At 38.7% G+C, this 22,899-nt stretch overlaps 1 protein-coding gene across 2 annotated transcripts in view; it reads left to right on the top strand.

Moving 5' to 3' along the window:
• LOC145277676 (uncharacterized) overlaps positions 1–13,208 on the top strand; it is a 28,490-nt gene extending 15,282 nt beyond the window's left edge. For both annotated transcript variants that reach the window (XM_080129350.1, XM_080129353.1), the window contains one exon: positions 7,054–13,208. In XM_080129350.1, coding sequence (XP_079985476.1) covers positions 7,085–10,897 — 3,813 coding nt within the window. In that variant the 5' untranslated portion in view covers positions 7,054–7,084 and the 3' untranslated portion in view covers positions 10,898–13,208. The remainder of the gene's footprint in view (positions 1–7,053) is intronic.
• The last annotated feature ends 9,691 nt before the right edge of the window (positions 13,209–22,899 follow it).

Here is a 22,899-nt window from a genome sequence, read left to right as displayed (position 1 = left end):
GTTTAAAAAATTTTTACCTTTGCCGGTTTTAGCAAACTACTCAGCCAATTTTGGGTCTAAACATTTAAATTTTATGCATAACAGGAATTCAGACATGCGGCAAGCATCTGAAACAGTTTTGGGGAGAAAATGTGGCTGCCAAAAGGTCAAAATTAAATTAAAAGAGTTGGCCTTTGCAGATTCTACCAAATTTCTCCGCCAATTTTTGGTCTAAAGATTTGAAATTTTAGATATAGGTAACTTCGACATGGGTAAAACGTTTTATTTTGATTTAAGACCAAAATAATTAATGGGTTCAAGTATAAAAAAATTACCTCTGCGGCCTCTACGAAATTGCTCGACCAAAGTCGCCTTCAAGAGACTGTCATCAATCATGACCAATAGAAATTAAAATAGACACCAAATTCAGAATACTGCGAACGTACGTATGGCCTGTTCTTTTATATGCTTATGAGCACTGCACAATTACCAACAGCACGAGAAAGAGGCTAGAGACAACTGAAACTTGGTTACTGCGGAGACTTTCGAAGATATTCTGGATAGAAAAGAAAACAAGTCAGAAGGTATTAGAATGGCAAACACAGAAAGGTATCTAATAAAAACAGTAGGAAAAAGGCAGATGAGGTCCATGGGCCATCTCTACAAAAAAAGCAGATTAGAACAGATTAGTTTGACGGGAAAGATCGTGAGTAGAAGCAGAGAAAAACAACAAGAAACATACGTTAACAGTCTGAACAACTTGGCAACATCAAAATTGATGAGCAACAATGAATTCATTAATGGCTCCAGAGAGAGAGATAGATGGAGAGCCATAGCCGTCAAGCCTTGTACCAGGCAAGACAACATTTGAATGAATAAATAACTAAGTTACATTGTATATTTCAGTTTTTCTTAAAAAAAAGATTATAAATTATAAACACGTAATCAAAACGAATTTTCATAATAAACTTCTTTTTTAAGTCATAATAAACTATATAGTCGCTAATTTTCTATTATAAGACATTACAGTAAGAACTTCTCTTTATCATTAGAACTTTTCTTTCGTTTCTATAACATTACATGGAATTTCAATGAGAAGTGTCTTTCCAAAAATCTTAGACCAGTGGAACACGTTGCCATAAGATTGCTTCCCCGGGGGCTACAATAGAGCCCTCTTCAAATTTAATGCCAATTAACATTTTTAATAAACCGTCCTCGTAAGTGATTAACCCTTATCACCAATTGGCTCTTAACATTTATACGTGGAGACTTCTCAGTACGATAACAAAAAAAAAACAAAATAAATAAAAGTCCTAAAAACTCTTATAACATAAACCTTTCTGGAAATAACGGCATGTTTCTATATGAAAAAGTTATCAGATTAATGTAACATATCCAAACTGATTCGGTTGAATGATTGTAAAATTGTTGTAATATAGTTTAAGATAAAATACTGTGATGAATCAAAACATTATTTCTTTTTTATTAAAGATCATAAGGAAATCAATGATTAACTGTGAAAATGGAAATATTTACATGACTTAATTGAAAAGTTTATGCAGGACTTGTGTCCTGGCGTTGCCCGGGAAAATTAAGGGGGCCAAGAATCGCAACCTCCAGAAATAAATTGACTCTTTTCACCGAAAATACTAAGATTTTATTCAAGTTATAAAAATATTTGTAAACTATGACTGTTTGTGAATTATGTCTTACATGAATATAAAAATGAAAAAAAGTATCAAATTTGAAAACATAAAAAGCAAGTAGTTAATGAATATGATATCCTTTTGCAAAGCAATATACAAATTAGTTCGTCTTACGTCGTCGATCACATGCATACATATATATAATCTGTATTTCAGGGAGATATTATTTGTCTATTACGAGTATGGATTTCGAGTTTTAATGTAACTATTGGGATGATAAATGACCAAACTTTATAAATAATCAGATCTTATATGTTTCCATATCAGAACACAGCTAACCTAATCATGAATGCGATTGCAACCGATATAGTTTATTGGAACGGAAAGATTAGGAGGAAAAAGAAAGAAAGAACAAAATGAATTCTACGTGGAGAAAATGAAAAACTTTAAGTATCAAAAAAGAGAAAAATATGCGAAAAGAAAGGAAAGACACGATAGAGGCGGGAGATTAAAAGGGGAGAATCTGTTACGTACAAGCAAAGTTTTCCCGTCTCAAACACGGAACGTTCGAAATATACAAGTTTTACATCATCGTATTCCGTATAATTCTGAGCTAGTTATAGTAAATAAAAATACTGTTGTAGTAATTTTCTTGGAGTCGCCAAGGATCAAATTAGTGCATCAGAGGTCAAAAATACTTTCTTTCAAACAGACGAAGCTCCTTTCCTTCAGTAATTGTGAGAAAACTTCTAAACCATCGATTACTATTTAAACCTAAAAGCTCATCATTAAAATAAGACACCCTAATACAATATGGAAATATAAAATTGTTGTCCCCAAAAAACAACACTACAGATTTATTTTAACATTTTTATTGAAAAAATCAATTCAGGTAACTTGATTATGTAATAGAGCTGACATCTATTCAATGTAGCCGCCTTCAGCCTCAATTACCGCCTCGATACTGGTCCGGAACTGGGGGCATGCTGGCGGGTGCTCGGTGAATACTCGTCGGATAACGGCGATCAGACTGGTGTTGGTGTTGTAAGAGGTCATATTGGTGATGTTCTCGACGTGTGACCAAACGAAATAGTCCACTGGACTGGTTGAGGGAGGAGGGAGGTATTGAGAGAAGTGTGCAAAGTCGTAGTACTCTTTCTAAAGCTTGTGTGCCGGCGCCGAGTTCTGCCGCTACACCTAGGGTCTGCTAACGGCCACTTGATTGCAACAGTGAATCACCACACTCTTCAGCACATCCAGGTACACTTTGGTGTTGACTTTCAAACCGACTTCGAAGATGTGAGGTGGCATGATGTTGCCCTCACTCGAAACTATACCAAAGACCATAACCGTGGCCGGAAACTTTGTTTTCATCGCCCTGGGCATGTCCCTCGTATTCGTGGTAATCCAGCAATATATTTTGATGATGCTGACAATTGTTCTGTTGTCATAATTTGGATTGGTAGAAGAGTATTATAAGTTGTACAGCGGTGCATTTCCGATCTCCCTCGTTGAACATTGTGCCATTTTCAGACATGATAGAAGGCTCCTATTGCTCTTGGAATCTGTACACAAATGACCATCTAGTAAATAGCCTGCAACAGAAAGTTTTCATGAGATGGAAGTGGAATCATATCGTCTTTTGTAGGACGACAATTTTATCGTTCCACCCTGTAGTTATTTACTTGGAGTCTCCAATCAAATTAGTGCATCAAAGGTCAGAAATAACTTACGTTCTTTCAAACAGACAAATCTCCTTTCCTTCAGCAATCGTGAGGAAAGTTCTAAACTATCGATTGCTATTTTAACCTGAGAGCTCATTATTCAAACCATTCGGCCTAATATTCACAGATAACATGAATTGAAACAAATACATAGACTACATTGTTACATTGCATGGAAGGTAGGCTTCCTCTACCGAGCTAGAAAACATCTGAAAGTATTTTAATCACTAGCCTCTTCTTCTTGGCTAGGGTTCAAAAAAGAATCTCTAGTCTTATCACGCCAGTCTCTATCCCAGCGCCGCAGTATTTCATTCCTGTGGTTGTTTTGCAAGTACTAATATAAAATGTGCTCCGACGAGTGTACTGCACTAGTGTTTCATCTACGTAAATATATCCGATAAACCCGTCAGTAAGCAAGATCCTGCCTCTCCTATAGTGATCCCCAAATCCTGGCGAGATTTTTACTTTAATAGTTTCTTTCCACGAATAGTTAGCTTTTGGAATTACCTTCCTGCTTCCTGTTTCATTGACGATATCAACATGCAGAATTTAAAATGTAATTTGAACAAGAATCTTACTACATAACTCCCCTCTTAGAATACGCCTCATACACAGTAGACCCTTACGTATTAGTGGCTCCGTGACTTGTTTAGGGCAAGTATATATATATATATATATATATATATATATATATATATATATATATATATATATATATATATATATATTAGTGTTGGGACGATTAACCGGGAATGAAAAAGATCGGAACCGTTGGGGGTATCACAATCGGTTTCGGAATGGGGAAACATTGCGCATTCTTTCCGATGCCAAAAACTATTCTTTTAATCGTCTATTTTTATTTGAATTTGCTAAACAAAATCTTCCACTGATGGCAGTAATGTTAAAATAACAAATATTTAAAGATTTTAAGCTACTAGAAAAACGAGAATCTTCAGATTCCCCCTTCACACAAGTGTGCTTTTACGTTTCAGAAAATATCTACTCATTAGTAATCTGTTTTGCGGTGGAGAGGGAAAACTGCCGATTGGGTCCTCATTGCTCAAACCAAGACCTTAAGGAGGCAAACAGCACCGCCATGCGATGGGTTAATTTCTATTGCGATAAGATATGATGATGATGTTTTACGGTAATCGGGGACAAAAATAACAACTTTATAGTTGAATATTTAAAGATTTATAAAGAATCGGAATCGAAATCGGTACTTGTATCGGAATCGGGAATTTAGAACGGAATCAATAATTGTATCGGAATTCGAACAAATTTTGGAATCGTCCCATCACTAATATGTGTGTGTTTGTGTCGATTACTGTTTTATAAGTGAAATAATAAGTAAATAAATAATATTTGTTTATTTGTTTACGTCCAAAAAATATGGCCGATCTTTCTAAGGAAAATTATTTTTCCAGATCTGCAAGGTTGGAGACGCTAGCAACCGAATTCAATTATCGTAAAAAAAAATCAACAGAAAAAATCAACATAAGTTAAAAGCGATAAAAAATAACACGTGACTTCATCTAGGACCTCGTTGTGTATCACATATGGTCTTAGGTTTGAATCCTAGAAAAATCAAGCTACGGACGCTATATATATATACGGTACATATATATATATATATATATATATATATATATATATATATTTCGGCGTATAAGGCGATCGTCAGATAAGACGAGGTACAAAATTGGAGCAAATTTTAATAAATATATCATATATCAGTTGTATAAGACGACTGCTAAATCACGAAACCATGTTGTTTAGCCTAGGCTAGAGATTGCAACACCTGGTATCTTATGAAATATTGTTTTGTTTTTTAAGATGATTTTTTTAGCTTAAAGGATCGTCTTATACGCCGAAATATACGCGAGGTATATATAAATATATATATGTGTGTGTGTGTGTGTGTGTGTGTGTGTGTGTGTGTGTGTGTGTGTGTGTGTATTCATGCGCGCGTGATAAATAAATGTGTGTGTGTGTGCGTGTGTGTGTGTGTGTGTGTGGAGAAAGAGAGAGAAAGAGAGAAGACAAAAATAACGATGTGTAGAAATAGAAAGTAGAGTGATTTAAAAGAATGATGTTAAATACCATTTTTTTAAGTGTTTCTTTCTTTCTGTCTATCTTCCCGGTCAACACTGCATTTCACTGCTAGCAAACATGAAAGAAAGAAAGAAAGAAAGGAAGCATGAAAAAAGAGAATAAAAATTCCATGTGAAAAGAGGGCGGACTTTTCCAGGATTAAAATAAATGAACAACAAAATGAAAATATGAACACCCAAAGAAGGGAGGTTAAATACAAAGGGAAGTAATAAATATTAGCGAGGAAAAGCAAAAGACAAAGAAAAGGGTGACGGCGAATAAAAAACAATATTCATTGAAAAAGATTCATATTTTGTACTTAAGAAAAAATACATGAAATAAGAAAGTGGAATTTTAAAACGCAAAGAAGGAGATGTTAAAAAAAAAGGGAGGGGGAGATAATAATGACGATGAAAGAAAGAAAATGGATAAAGAAAAATTGCGAACAAAGAATAAAAGTGGTGTACAGAAACAAAAGAAAAAAAGACCAGGAAACATATTTTAAAGAAAAACAAGTAATGAAAACAAAAATAAGTACCCCCGCTGGTAAATCCGGTTTTCTTTTGTTTTAATTTTAATTTCGGATTTCTTTAATTAGTCGTGTGTAGCGTCAAATAAGTTATGTACGCTGACCGTTTTTCTCATCGACATTCCTAGCTACTCTTAATAAACGCGTCTCACGTGGCGCCTTATTCACAGACGATTGTTTCGTACTTAATTTTCGCAAACACAATTTAGGCAAAAATTAATCTGCCACCCACGAGTTAAATCGATGAACCCGTAACTTAAGTTAATTAAATAGGTTATTTGTAATCAAATACCAGCTGATATATATATATATATATATATATATATATATATATGTGTGTGTGTGTGTGTGTGTGTGTGTGTGTGTGCGTGTGTGTGTGTCCATATATATACATACATATATGAGTATGCACACACAAACACACACACGCACACACACACACACACACACACACATATATATATATATATATATATATATATATATATATATGCGAGCGTGTGTGCACGCATGTGTGTATACGTGTATGTAACGTTACGTGACATTACACTTTACTTTAGTAATTCATAAAAATAAAACTAGAAGAAACAAAAATCCCGTCTGCCATGAGATTAACAACACCCTGCCGTCTCGACACCAGCTTAAAAGTCGCTTGCCGCCACCACGGGGCCACACGTCCATCTCACCCGTTTACGTTTTTCTTTTCTCTCCTCCTCAAAACTAGCCATAGCCAACCATTTCTCGTCTTCACCGTTTGCTGTTTTTCTTCTGTTCGACCTCATGCTGTCCTCTTTTTTTCTTTTCCTTCTGACGCAAGCCCGCGCACGCTTGCTTATTTGCATGATGACCAAACGGCTGCTGCAGCTAATAGTTTCTCTAGCCGTCTATCATTTGGTTGCGTGCTGTAAAATGTTTAATGCAAATAGAACTAATAATCCAATGTTACATTTAAGTTTAAAATAGAATGTTTGCCAGTTTGTTACGCCTAGGGTGGTTGTTGATTCAGTATGTCTTTGTTTTTTTAATAATAGGTTATATATTTCTTCATGACTTTCTATTTTCTTTTCTTTGTTTGTTTCAGATCGCATAAACTATTAGGATTCTAGAACAAGATGCGAAATCAGACAAAGAGCGGCGGCTTCAATAAAACTTCTACACTCGATACGAACACCCCAGGAACGTCAGCCTCATCTCAACCTTCTCTCGATCACTCTGATCTTAAAGGAAAATTGCCCAGCCTTCAGCACATCGACCCAGACTATCGTTTCCGAAGCAATATGATACCGAAACGCCATCCCATGTTTCCAATGAATGGTCCACATCGTATGATGCCCCCTAATGCGCGCCACGCAAATCGTATGCACAGTCCTAATGTCATGTTTCGAGGTCGAGCACCAAATATGATGCCTGGTCGCAGCATGTTTCAAGGTCCTGGCGCACAAATGGGAATGGCACCTCCTGGAGGTTTCATGGCCCCGATGCAACATCGTCCAAAGGAATCTGAAAATATTCAACCTCAGAATGAAGGACAGGGGAGAATGTCGGGTTTTACTCAAAGACAGGAAGAAATGCCTAAAGATTCCAGGGGATTTCCGGGGAAAATGATGGATTTTCACACAATACCAGGACAACCAAAACACGGTGGCCCTATGAGAATGCATACCGGCCCAATGGGGATGCAAAGCGGTCCGATGGGCATGCGTAGCGGTCCAATGGGTATGCACAGCGGTCCAATGGGAAAACAAAGCGGTCCGATGAAAATGCATAGCGGTCCCATAGGAATGCACAGTGGCCCAATGGGGATGCAAAGTGGTCCAATGGGGATGCAAGGCGGTCCAATGGGGAAACAAAGTGGACCAATGGGAATGCACAGTGGTCCAATCGGGGTGCAAAGCAACCCAATGGGAAAACAAAGCGGCCCAATGGGAATGCACGGTGGTCCAATGAGAATGCAAAGCGGTCTAATGGGGATGCGCGGCGGCACAATGGGAAAGCAAAGCGGTCCAATGGGAATGCAAAGCGGCCCAATGGGAATTCACGGGCCAATGGGAATGCAGGGCGGTCCAATGGGGATACTTGGCAGTCCAATGGGAAAGCAAAGCAGCCCAATGAGGATGCACAGTGGTACGATGAGGATGCAAAGCGGTCCCATGCGAATGCGTAGCGGCCCAATGGGAATGAAAGGCGGTCCAATGGGAATGCAAAGCGGACTAATGAGGATGCGCAGCTCCCCAATGGGAATGCACGCATTTGGAATGAATAAAACCTCCGGCCAACAAGGAAAACCCATGGGTCGTTTCCCTCGTGGTCTTAGACGACATATGATGCCAATGCCTTTAAGCTACAAAAGAATGATCCGATTCCCTGAAAGATATATGGATCTGTCTGGTTATACAATGGACTTCAAGGGACGGTTCGTGAACCAACAAGGAAAACACGTCAATCCATTACATTCTGCTAGAATGCATCAAGGACGAGCAATGATGCCTGCACCTCTTCCGATTAAACGAAGGTTCATGCAGAAGCCTGAACGTTACATGGATTTGTCTCGTTACACTATGGACTTCGAAGGTCGTTATCGGGACCGATATGGGCGACAGATCGACCCTATGGAACAATTCAATGCTAATATTGGCAGATATGTTCGCAATCTACCTCCTGTGCATAGAAGAATGGTTCGCTTCCCGGAACGCTATATGGATCTATCTAGATACACCATGGATTTCCAGGGTCGCTTTATGGATAGCCATGGAAGACATATCGATCCCTTCGGACGAATTCACGGAAATTACGGTAAAATATTAATGAGTCCACCACTAAACCAGAGAAGATTTACACGTCAACCGGAAAAGTATATGGATATGTCTGGATACACAATGGACTTCCAAGGAAGATTCCTTGATCGCCGTGGCAGACCCGTCGATCTGCTAGGACAACATCATAGACATCCAGAACGCTTCATGCCACCAGTTCCTTATATGCAGCAACCTATGCCTATGATGCCACGAAAGTTCCCCGTTGTTCCTCCATTCAAGCCTATGGATATGTCTCAATACACTATGGACTTTCAAGGACGTCTTATGGATAACCAAGGTCAATATGTAGATCACATGAGACGTTTCGGTGACCATATGGGACCTCATCCGCCTCATGATCAAAGAAATCTAATGGAATTTTCTAGATATCCAATGGATTTCCAAGACCGCCATTTTGATAAATATAGCGGACCTTTCGATCGGGTTTACAAGCCAAATACTTCCTTTGAAAGATGCGGAAGTCCTGAACGTGGACAATCTCCTGGACCAGAAACGAACATACACATAGAATCCAGGCAAATTATCCCGGAAAAAGAATACACTGAGCTCAAATCTAGTCCTGGATTTAATCGAGTTAATTCCGAAATGAGTCGACCTTCTTCATCCGGAGAGCAGAGGACTGAGATGCAATACGGCCCGCAACAAGGTAACGTTCTATCTGCCCCACCAGACATGGAATCGTACATGTTCCCACCAATCGATGACGAACACATGCAGATGCCGTTCATGCCGCCACCAATGTTCCCACCTATACATGCTAGCATGCATCAACCGATGTACTCAAGCGAGAAGCCACGTATGCATTATCCAACGCCAGAAGACGATCCTCAAATGCAACAGCACATGGTACACTTCGAAGACGAAATGCACATGCCGATGCAGAAACCATTCACCGACGATATGATGATGATGAAGATGGTGGATATGCCTAATGCTGGATACCAGCAATACCAGTGGATGGACGACCCTTTTATGTTTCCGGAATCCGAATATATGATGGACGATCGACAATGGCATTCTGATGACGGTTTTGATTACATCGACGACGAGATGCCTTATGAGTATAGTCAAATTCCAAATATGATGGCTGTCGGTATGCATGGGCGACCCACGTTTAGGATCGATGAGGAAACTAGAGACCAAAGCCATCTACCACCGGTCATCGGGAGCAGCGATAGTAGCGAAATAGGTCGCGATGAACGATGTGACAATAGAATGGGTTACAAGCACATGCACTCTATGGAAGATAGAGAGTTCGATTCCCGCCATGGACGTTTCGAGACTCACGATGACATCGACTATCCTGGATTTATGCAAGACATGCACCAAAGACCAATGAGCGAATTCTTTGACCATTGTGACTCCGACGACGGCATGTTTGATGACGATTACTACATGGATAACAATATGGACGAGGATTTTTTTCCAAACCCAAGGAGCTCCATGGCTTATCCGAGTATGGGATTCATGAACGACTTTCAAATGCCATTTTCGTTTGACCCCGAATATATGGGAATGCAATCTGGCTTCATGCCTGAGCCTGAATATTATCCTTATCCTTATATGGATGACTATTTTGGCTACGGTTTCGATGACGACGACTCTGAAGACGAACGCGAGAGGGAGGAAGAGGAGGAAGAAAGTAGGCACCGAAGCATGAAACACCAAACTTCTAGCTCGTTGCACCGTGCGTTTCACTCTCATGGCCTCTATCATGGCAATATGAACACACGTCAAGGGGTGGATGACGTTGCGACCGGGATAGACAGGCCGTCGTCCCTTCCGAGGATCGTGCTCTCTGAAGATAAGCCCTTAGTGGACGATAAACACGCGCGTTATCTGGAGGACGCCGCGGAATATCTGAAAGAGCGCAGCCGCTTCCTTCGCGATCAACACAATCGTTTCGTGCAAGAGCTCGAGAACGCCGGACCGCTCAAACATCCCCAGGTTCAAGCTGAAGCCGAGGCACATGCTAATGAGGTCAAGGAAGAAGTCAACGCCACCGAGGCAGAAGCAGAAGCTGTTGAGAGGCTAGCGCGCACAGCCCGTCGGCTCTCTAACGTTGACCATCAGCTTGCAGCCAATCGCCATCCCTCGCTTTCTGCATGAGCTGGTAGATGAGTATAATTAATATATAAGTATTCGTGTCCCTTGTCGTATAAAATGACAGCATGATTTTTATTCATCGCTTCCCAAAATTACCTACAACTTTAATAATTAAATTCACTTGGAAGAAACAGTTGTAATCTTCTTTGCAAACAGTACTAATACTTCAGTCAGTTACCGCTGATTGATGCTAACGTTTGCTAGAATATATATTTAATCATTCCTCTTAATGTTGCAAGCAAAGTTATTGCCTTTTATATAGAGATATATTATTGAAAGAGACACAACGCGTATTATTATATGAGGTTTACAGAGAATACGAATACTTCATTCAGCTGCTGCTAATTGGTGCTAGCGTTTGCTTTAATGTATATCAAGTTGACTCTCTTGATATCACTCGCAAATTGATTGCTTTTTAAAGATAGGAGAAGATATTGTAGCCGAGACATAACGATTATTATTATATTAGGAATTTAAAATAATGCAAATTATTCGGTCAGCTGCTGCTGATTGATGCTATCGTTTCCTCGAATATATTATTTAATTAGCTCTTTTTATGGTACAGACAAAGGATTATCTTTTTATATATAAACCCATATTATAAGAGAGGTAAACGCGTATTATTTAAATAGAGATAAGAAACAATACAAATACTCCAGTCAGCTGCTGCTGGTTGATGCTAGCGTGTGCTAGAATATATATTTAATTATCTCTTGCCTTTACAAAGAAATATATATTTATATAGAGAGATATTTAAAAAAAAAAAATGGGGGGGCATTGAACGTTAATAATGCTTCAGTCAGCTACTGTTGGTTGGTGCTAGCCTTTGCTTGGATATATACTTAATTACTCGCCTTAATCGTATAGACAACCAAATAGCTATTTATATAGAGGTTTATCGAAACACAACTGTATTTATTAATGCTTAGGTAACAATAAATCAATATTAATTCAACGTATTTTATTAATCTTTCTGTTGTTGGCACGTCTACTGCCTAAAAACAAAATCTGTGATTTGTTAAAAAAATATTTTACTGTATTTTACAATAGATCGTTTTATTCTTATTTTTATTAAAGTCATAAATAATAAAGTATATTATTATGTTACAAACAATACGTATACTTCAGGCAGCTGCTGCTAGTTGCTGCTACCCCATATGTGCTATTGTCAATGGCGTTACGTGTGTTATCAGCGTTTGAGGAGAGGTAAATATTGTCCCCTTAACCAGCAGACAGTTAAAACTCCTTGGGTCTCTTTCACTAGTTTAACCTTTAGCATCTTTCGCTTAAGCACGTGCACTTTTTTATTAAAAAAAAAAATCTAATCCAATTGAACATAAATATATTTAACGCAAGCAAATGCGAATTTATTCAAAATAATAGTGCATATGCAAAATAAATTTTTTAAATGTTTGTAAGAGTACAGTTGGCACTTGATAACTTGCAAACCAAACAAAAATAAGCAAACACATATTTTATATCAAACGCATTACAATGAAATTCTCTCCGCAACGCGCCTAGTTTTAACGTTTATTTGTATTCTATACGTTGTCTATTTTTCAGCTACTATTTTATAAGGCGTTTGCTTGAATATATATTGAATTAGCTCTCTTACTGTAACAAGCAGAGAAATATCGAGTTATATGAGGAGATTAGAAGAGAGATACAACGCGTATATTACATAAATTGTAAACAATAGTAACGGCAGTCAGCAACAAGTATCACTGCAAGAAAAAGAGGAGTTTGGAAACGAAAAAGTATGAAATTTGTGTTATAAAGGTTAAAACTCGGCGAGTTGGGTAAAGAATGTCATTCTAATGCGTTTGGTATAAATTATGCAGTGTTGTTTTGTTTTCTTGTTGCTATTTACAAGTAATCGCGCATTAATTATTCTGCACTTCTACTGATTTTTCACCCCCTTTCCCCCGATCAAATATGTTTACAATTAGAAAGTTTTCGCTCCTATGAACTTCATGCATCTAAGAATTTTATGCCTGCAACAACCACCCTACTCTCACCCACGCCACGACACTGATTATGACCTTTTCTTTATTTTCTAAGCACAGCTAATACTTAATATAAAAATAATAAAATCGCAAAAAGAAATGTCTTAGAGCGTCTCTGAGAATGGAACTCACTAGGCTAGCTTTTGAAAGCGTTACGTCACAGTCGGCGCCATGTGTTCATAAATTATATATAAAATTCGGCGTTGTTTTTTTTGTTGTTTTTTTTTTTAATATTATTGCTTTCTGGAGAAGGAATACAAATCTGTTCGAATCTACTGAAAATAAAATAATTGAATTAATTTCTCAAATTATTTGTTGTTGTTTTTGTTGTTGTTGTTGTTGTTGTTGTTGTTGATGATGATGGTTTTCATATATTTGGTTTGTTTATATCTTTTTCGAGTTTTACTATTGATTACGACAAGTTAAGGCACAACAGTGGCACGACAAGGCACCACAACTAGCTCCTACTGATACTCTAGTCACAATTTTCAGCCATAAAAAAATCATATTAAATCGAGAGTTTATTTTTTTTTGCAAAACTTCAAAAGATATTTCTCAAATAAACTCTCGATTTTTTAGCCTGAAAAAAAAAATTGTAATTCTAATACCAACTTTGTATAAAATAAATTTTTACCAGCTATGGGCAAATAACTCCACTACCTTGTGGATGCCTTGGAAAAGGCAAAGGCCAAGAGAGTAAACTCCGACAAACATATCTGGGTTGGAATCCCGATCGGCGGTTGGTAAAGCATGGCCACACCTTCCCGGACAACTCCTGCAGCTGCGGTGGCTCTGACAATATTGGCTTGCTTTTCCGTTGGACTTTGTCTGCAACGCCGAGAGGGTGGGGGCCTGGTAACTGGGCAAACCTAGGTCTCTTTATCACCTACCCAGACTTGCATCCATGTACGGCACAATCATACTGACACCCGGTTCTCGCCAGATCACCGAAGTTAAGCAACGTTGAGCATGGCCAGTACCAGATGGGTGACTATTTGGGAAGGCTAGGCGCTGTATGTTTCTTCTGGGAAGGTTGGACGTGGGGCCAGCACCCTTAGCCTGTAAAAAGAACTCCTCGCTACAAAAACATCTACAAAAGTTGTAGATGGCCTATGCCCCTCCAGGGGCTCAAGGGCTATGGATGGATGGAGACTTGCATCCGGTAAGCCAATTCCAGCTTCGTACTGTACAGCAATATCAGATGATGCAGTGTACCAGACTAGATGCAGTGGCCCACTGCCCTAATAAACAGAAGATTTCCATCATAAAATAAAATTAGAATCCTATTTACAGTAGGTTTTTGAGATTCTTATGTCAAGTACAAGAAGCAATTAATTTTAACTTAAGCGAACACGAATGGTGTTTTTATTATTGGCTCACATGGAGCTTTCACACAGGTCATCAAAGATCTGATTGAAAACCTGTGGTGTTACCTGGAATCTGAGTGAAATAAGTCTCCCCAGACGTCCAGCACTCTCCACCTCCTTCGATAGAATTTGCAAATAAATTTGCGTTTTCGCAACAACCTCTCACCATTGATTTCTGACTGGTAGCGGCCATTGGTCTATACTGAAATTTGAGTGGCACTAAGCATCCCCAAGGTCCCAGTTCTCTTGTCCAGCGGAGGTCTGGCCAGCGCTCTCCCCTCGATCTTTCCATCCTCCTTGCCCCTTCTCGGCTATTTGGTATCACAGTTTTTTTTTGAAGGTGGGGGGCGGTGATGGAAGAATGGGGGAGGATGCGTGATAGGGACATAGAACTTGTTGATATGCAGCTTCAGTGTTCTTCATTCCCTTTAACGCTTCTTCATGTTCTGCCTCTGCAGCAGTTTGTCTGGCTCACGCATGTGGTTCATGTCTATTGTTCCCCGCATTCAAGAGTTTTACTTAATATTTTAGCCGTTTTCATTATCGCTAGTCGTTGTATCTTTGCACCCATTCCTCTGATTCCAATTTCTCCCATTCTTTTTTCAAAGTTTTCGGAATTGTTCCTAGTGCTCCTACTATTGTAGGGTTTAATTTGACTTTTATTATTATTATTATTATTATTATTATTATTATTATTATTATTATTGCTCTCAATATCTTTATCGTGACTAAATTCGTTCTGCTCTTTACGTGTCGAGATTGGTTGAATATAGAATCAGCGACAACTAGTGGGCGTGCCCGACTGGTTGCTCGAATGATGTGCCTAAATCGCACGAATATATAATCAATATGAGCAGTTGCAGTGCGTTCGTTGTGCCTTAGTTTGTCGTACCGAAATAAAAAAAAAAACGACCTTTTTCTTGCTTTTTACACCAACGTTGTTTTTCGATCTGAAAAAGAATTACACTTCAATAAAACTAAATCCAAAGAACAGAAAGAAAACCAAATTCGCCGAGAACACGTTTATTCACGTTTATTTCGGCTGTAGGAAATTACGACGAGCAGGTAAATTACAATTACTCAATTACCGACTGGTCAAGCGACGCTAATCTTAACAATTAAAGAAAGAACTAGTTTATATGCCAGACCAAGCTTTTTATATCAATAACTAATGGCGTTTTAGGGTGTTCCTTCATTCGAAACTTACTTTACGGTTCGTTTTGCCAATAGGACACCTAAGTCTGTGAAACAAATGTTTTTATACCCATATTCGTCAAAGAAAAGATTTAGCGCCCTTTCCTTAATGACTATTTATAAAATAGGTAACTTTACTATCGGTATATCTATCAATTTATCTAGATTCAGCAAAATTTTAAGTTTGTTATTTATCTTTATCTTTATCTATCTATCTATCTAGCTAGCTAGCTAGCTACTATTATATAAAAGGAACGTTATATGTTTGTATGAGTCCGATTTTGACTAAAGTCGGCGTCTTTATACGTGTGCATTTGAGAAGTTTTATCACTGCACAAGCTGAAAGGCCCAGCCTATGAAATTGACCGTAGATTATTTTATAAGACAGGGGCGTATTCGAAAACGAATGTTTCTTTTTAGAGCACTACTGAACCATTATACTTGACTTTTGTACATTTAACTTTAATTCATGTGATTATGTAAAAGAAAAATTAATAAAATCAACAGTAGATTCTCTATAGTGCAATGTATACTATAATGTATTTTGAAGTCACTGCGGAGAGGCGTGTGAAGCTTTCTCCAGGTACACTGCGTAGCGTCCCTAACAAGAGCAGGCTATCAATCGACTGGGTTAAAAAATGGACGATTTCGCCGATTTCAATGGCAATAAACACATGACAGGGTAGAACATTTGTTGATCCTCATTCAATCCCGGACAAAGTCGGGTCTCCCTGCTAGTATCTAACAAAATTTGCTGATTTATATCACTAGAATAGAATTATACCCTATTAGCGTATAATCGGTTAGAAGAGTATATCATGTGGAGGAAGCAAGTATTAACTTGTGGATGATAGGATGGTTTGTGTGCGTAATTGACGATCCCATCCTCATGTGTTGTTGAATGGTAGGTGATTGGGAAAGAAGCATGGGTCGCATAATAAAGAGTCGAAACATACCGATATACGATAACAAATAAATGTAGATTTATTTACATAAAAATACATGAGAGAGAATAAAGATAGAGATGGTAAGAGTTAATTGAGAAGAGAATAACGTTACTTAGGTTTATAACACGATCAGCCGGTCACTGGCATGTGACTGGTTTCGCCTGTTACAATAATCGTGTTAGACACAGTTCCGTGATGATGTGACGATGGGCCAGTCATTAGGGTCTGAGTATCAATAGGAAAAGCATACCTGAAGATGTTGGATGTGGCTGTGTGACTCCTTCTTCTCCCAGGAAACGTCTTGACCTTTGGTGGCATTCGGGTTGGAATCTTCCTTTTCCTCAGGGCCGCTTCTTCAATGAAGGCATCTATGGCAGACACAAAAAAACGACACGCAACACAATTGTAATATATATTGCATAATCTTAACTATTTATTTTACAAAAAATATATTACAATACAATATGCAAATTATAATTAATTTTTACAATCAATCCTAGGCAATAGGCTCTTCAAAACTAACTAACCTACCTTAACTAGTGTTGAGGGAGGGGGTGCTCCCCCCCCCCCACCCACCCATTTATGGAGAGACAGAAATATAAGTGCTCACCTCATGACGGTTCGGACAGAAAGAGGTCGATCTAGAAAGGAAATTCTGGGAATGCATTTCTTTGTATCTCTACGCTTATGGCCAAATCACCACTCGACCATGCTGTAGAGTGTGTTAGCAGCCGTGGCACTGAGGTATAGTGCCACAAGTTTAGTATTTGATGAAAGGCTGACGGGTAGGTCAGGAGACTGATTAGTTGGCCATGCCAACCGGAGCGCGTAATCTTCACATGTCGGGAGTCCAGCGAAAAGGAGAAAGAAATCTATAAAACAGGAAGTCACATCTGCATTGCCCTCTGATGTCCAGGGCGATAATGGTATTTAGCTTAAGAGTACTGTTTTGTGTATGTGTGTCCGTTGGCTGGTAATTTCAATTCCCTCAAACTAATTAGGTCTCACTGTCCTGTAGATAAAATACAAAATAATTGCCTTGTAAAATCTATATGATAAATTCTAATAGTACTGCTTACTGCATAATTACTCTGAAAAAAAAGGGATAAAATCCGTTTATTGTCATCAATATATCTCATTTTATTTGCTCAATGATGTATGTACTTACATAAATGAGTCTTGCAATAGTAAACCACTAATGTATTGCGAAAAGTGCAATGTAATTCTTTGTGTGAATTGCTTTGTTCTTTAGCCTAACGTGTAAATTTTATCTTAATGTATAGCTTCTTTACCCAAGACATATTGCCACTGGAACGTAATGGGTTATTGTGATAGAGCCAGATTTATAAGGGAAATTTACCAGGGGACTGAGCAGCAAGAGGCGAAACCTACCGATATACGATAACAAAGAAATGTAGATTTATTTACATAAAAATACATGAGAGAGATAAAAAGAATTATACTTGACTTTTGTACGTTTAACATGTAAATTTTATTAGCTACTAATTGACCGTTACATTTAAATTTTTAAGAAAAGAGAAAGGGCAAAGAGAAAATTCCAAAAGGAAGCGGTCCGAGGAAAAGAGCTAATAGAGCTATTAGAGTGAGAAATGCTCCAGCATCTAATGACCTCCACAATGATGACGTAGCAACATTTTGCTTGTGGTTGGTGGACTGAGCGTACTTACGTTAAGATGTACAAGTGAAAGTGCTTAAAAACAAGCACATGGCTGCAACAAGTGGAATTACTTATAAAACAAGCACGGAGGACTGTATTGCTGGAGTTTATCAAACAATGTGGAATCTTTTAGTTCAGTTTTGTAGAGCGCATGTAGAATACGGATAGTCTAGTCGTTTTTGCATCAGCTTAGGTATGGCAACAGCAGTTAACGATCAACAAATATTGGTATTGCAGATAGTAAAATCGTTCGGTACGCACTTTAATAGCGCGTGACATATACGGACCTTTTCCTAAGCGGCATGGTAACCTAAAATTCCTTGTTACGCCCTCCCCCACAAAAGAGGTAACTTATTTTTTAAAAATGTATTATTATTATTATTATTATTATTATTATTATTATTATTATTATTTGTACTTACTAGAAGTTCTCACACAAGCCATTATCAGAGATAACTCACTGATCATAAACGATGGTGTCTCTTGGAGACAAAAATAATCTCCCCAGATTCTCAGTACTCTCCATCCTTATCGATAACCTTGTCAAATGACTGTGGTATTGCAAAGCTGTTTGTCATTGATTGTTCGCTGACAACAACTGTTGGCCTTCACTGTAATTTGGGTGGCATCTAGTCCCCCGCCACGTCTCAGTCTTCTTCACACTCATCCAGTGGACGTATGTTTGGTATTTCTCTTTTCGGTCTTTTCATTATTCTTGATTTTTCCGGACTATTTGGCGTGGTGTCAATCTATGCCAACTATCATTTGGAAGGGAAGTAATTTAAAGTTCTGCGGTTTCAGTTTCCTTGATTACATATGGTGTTCCAAAAAAAAAAAATAACAAAGCCCTCAACAGGTGCGTGGCCGCTATTCCAACCATCATCACTAGACCAGAGGTGATTTCCTCAGCATCCGATAAAGCCAAACTTCTTGCAGAAAAGTTGGCATCATTTTTTACCCTTTCTTATCAGGGTTGTCTACTAACTGAATTTTGACTTAAAACACTCTGTACGACATCGACATATTTGTTCGATGAAGAGCCTTGATGTCAGGAAAGCAACTGGTCCTGACAACAATCATAGCAACTGGAATGAGCAATTAAAGTGCATTCTGGGTCCAAACCTCTTCCTGATACTCATCAATGATCTCACTAAACACATTCTATGATCATTCGTCGACGTTTATGCAGATAACGCGATCATCTATGGCAACACTTCGATGTACATTAATGATAAAGATCTTTCTGATTCTCTATCTTCCACACTGGATTACGTGATACAATGGGGAACGGATAGCTGGTTACTTTTAATGTAGATCCATCAAAAGTAGCCAGCTATCCGTTCCTCATTGTAAGCAAAGTTTCTCTTTTTTACCACCAGCGCTCTAATCCTTACTTTTCATCGATTGAAATAAACGGCTTTTATATTGAGGAAGCCTCTTGCTTTGATACGCTTCTAGGAGTACTTTCATTTCAGACTTGAAGTGGAACACTTACATCGCACCCATTACTAAGGTCGTTGGAAAATTGTTTGGATTATTCTACCGCTCTAGATAGTATCATACACGTGAAATAATCCTATTTCTGTACAAGAGTCAGATACATCCTGAGATGGAGTACTGTTGCCATATCTGGTGTCGCTCAGAGTACTTTTCCCAGTGTTGACAAAGTACAAAATCGACTTTTCTGTTCTACAGCCACTTTTTCACAGAAGAGATGCTGCAAGCCTTTGTCTACTTTTTCGTTATTTCCATGGCAGGTGTTCGACTGAGATTCAATCTGTGATTTAAAAAAAAATGAAAGTTCACAACAAAAGCTCGTCTAGCTGCAACCACTGTAAATAATTCTTCTTCAGCGTACCTAAAACTAAACAGAGTCTCCATGAACGCAGTTTGATGTTTAAAAAAATTTTACTATCATAATGCGTCACATCTATACCTATCCGACACCTGCTGATTTTCACCTAGAGCTTTCATTTTTGCCCTCGGGTTGATGCGGGTCACTTCGTTGACACTCTTCGCACGAACGTATGGCTTCCTTGATCGATACCCTCGTAGTTGCAGGAAACACTCTTTGAACAAAATATGTGGTTCGACGAATTCCAGGCTGTGTACTTTTCCGATGTACTACACAGATTTTCTCAGGTATTAATTGATCAATTAAGACTGCGTATGTCACTTGCAGAGGATTAGATCTTTGCTCCTTATATCAATCCACTATATTGGCACTTTCCAGTTAACTCTTCAATCAGATTCTGCTCCAATGAAACTTGTTAACTTATTTTATTATCGTCAGTCTCCACATCATTTTACTTGCGGCTTTAGTCTTTTTTATTCCAGTTCACCCCAAACAAGGCACTTTGATGTAGAGGGTTACTATTAGCAAGCAGTAAGATGTTTATTCACATTACACTTGAACTTCTGCATGTCAGTGCAGCTGGAAAAACATGAACCTGAAAGGGAGTTCCAGAGTCTAGCAGTTCTGGGAAATAAACTATTAGAGTAGAAGGCCTTCTTAAATCTAGGGATTTCTACTGTGTAGGGGTGGAACTTGGCTACTTGTCGAGTTTGTCGAGGGTTTTTACATCGAGGGGAACGAAGGGCTTGTGATTCGTCAGAGCATCCACCATTAAAATACTTGTCAAACAGGCAGAGGGATGCAACATTTCGTCGATGGGGCAGTGGTTGAAGCTTGAATGGCAGTTCAGGACCTATCAGGTTGGCGACTCTCTTTTGAACCCTGTCCAGGAGCGAAAGACTAGTAGCAGGTGCGCCAGCCCAAATGTGACAACAATACTCCATACATGAGCGAATGGTAGCCTTGTAAAGGTACAGGATACTTTCCGGTGTAAGTAATTTTCTAGCACGGTAGAGAGAGCCCACCTTCCTCGCAGCGACCGTGGCAATGCTCGCAATGTACCTGTTCCAACCCATGTTCCCTGTGAACGTTAGGTCGAGGGGTTTGAAAGAAGTACTAAAGTTGTACCTTTCCAGTTAGGATGTCGGTCAATCAATTTTAAACGCACAGTAAGTCATTTATCAGACGAAGCCAGTACGCATCTCCCTAAACAGTATTAAATTGTTCCAACATCACACCTACTGCCAAAGAACCCGCGTCAACCCATGCATTCAATTCGTGCCCGGATATTATATTCCACTTAACAGAGGCATAGCCATTTCTATATATTTTAGTAAACGTTTCGGACATGATTTGCATGAAATAATCACCATCCACCATGTAGTCCCACATTTTTCTTACGGCAGTCGCTCGTTTTTTTTAGTGCTCCTGTTATTGTTTGGAGCAATCCACAGACAAGTAAATTTCCTACTAATTTACCACAAATAGAAAACGTGATGCGTTGTGTCAAGACACTAGGTAACTCTGGAACTGTCTTTTCTCGCTTCCATCTTAAAGTATGATACTCCTCCCGGACCTCAAGACCTAAGACTGGGATCTTATCCTTTAAGCGCGTAGGGTCATTGCTTACTAAACCGAAATTATTCTAGTTGTATTCAAACTGCATCTGCAGACATTGTGTCCTCATTGATGTATATGTCATCAACATAAGCTGAAGTAGCTTTCATTGTGGACTCGTCTGGCATGAAAACTGTTTTCATTGTCAATTTTCGTATTGTGCGTTTTTCGTTGGGCACTCATTATTAAAGTTTCTACGTTTAAACCAAAACCCAAGTGTGTCAAACAATATCTTTTTCTTAGATCAATACTGTCTGAAATGGGCACATAGACTCATGGACCCGTAATTCAGGTAGGTTCTCTTTAAATCTAACTATGCTATATTAATACCCTTCTGACTCCACTCCCGTAGTTTAGGGATCACGCATCAGTATTCACCGTGAAACTATCAACACGTTGATTTAATTCCCGATAATCCAGTACAAGTGTTCAGTAGGTTGTTAAATAGCCATGAGCGAGATTAGTCCTTGGGGGTGGAGTCCGAGACGTTCCAGTGAGTATGGTATTAACCAACCATTATCAATCCGCATCTGAAGCTCTTCTTCATATGCAGCTTAGTTCTAAGTAGACACTGCATATTCTGGAATTAATCTGGTGCTTCGCTCATGGCCTATTTCCACTTACAGTTCAGGTCCTCTCTACGTAGTCAAACGTAGCATAGTTTTTTTTCTTCAATAGAAATATCTGCACAGACTTCTTTCCATCTACCAAGTGTTACACCTGCAGCTGCTGTGATCATGACACCTCCTAAAGCACTTATTGCGCCAATTCCAATTAATAGGTCGTTTTTTCCTACATTACCAGGATGTCAACTTCAGCTGTGCCACCTTTCTTATCATGTTTAGAATAAGCAATTGATGGTCATAACGTTCACTCGTTGCTTCCTCCACATCTGACAGCGATTTGTTGATAGACTAGAAACATCCCGTGTCTACATGTGCTGAATATTGCCCATAAATTTTGACGCCAACGCCAGGCAATTTTTGGTTGGTTGGTTGTTTTTGTTTTACGGCATATCAACCTTTTTCAGGTTATTCAATGCCGAATCTAGTTATTTTGAGGAACGATTTTTAATGGAGCAATTTTTGGAACAGTTGCGAGATACGTGATCCAACTGATATCATCGTACTGTTTTTTGTTTGTTTGTTTGTTTTTGTTGTTGTTTTTTGTTTTTTGGTTGTTTTTTTTTGTGCTCGTGGATAAACATTCATCGTACCACTCACTTTGACTCCGGCACTCCTTAGTAAAATGATTCGGGCCCTCACATTTGTAGTACACCGGGCTCCCGCGCTTATCGTCAACTAGGGAAAATCCACATTGTCTCCATAATGCTTAGATACC

Source organism: Euprymna scolopes, chromosome 6, assembly GCF_053919585.1.
Source record: "Euprymna scolopes isolate OS-2025 chromosome 6, ASM5391958v1, whole genome shotgun sequence".
Taxonomy (NCBI): Eukaryota; Metazoa; Mollusca; class Cephalopoda; order Sepiida; family Sepiolidae; genus Euprymna; species Euprymna scolopes.
The sequence above is the reverse complement of the archived record's forward strand: the minus strand, read 5'-3'. Positions and strand labels throughout refer to the sequence as shown.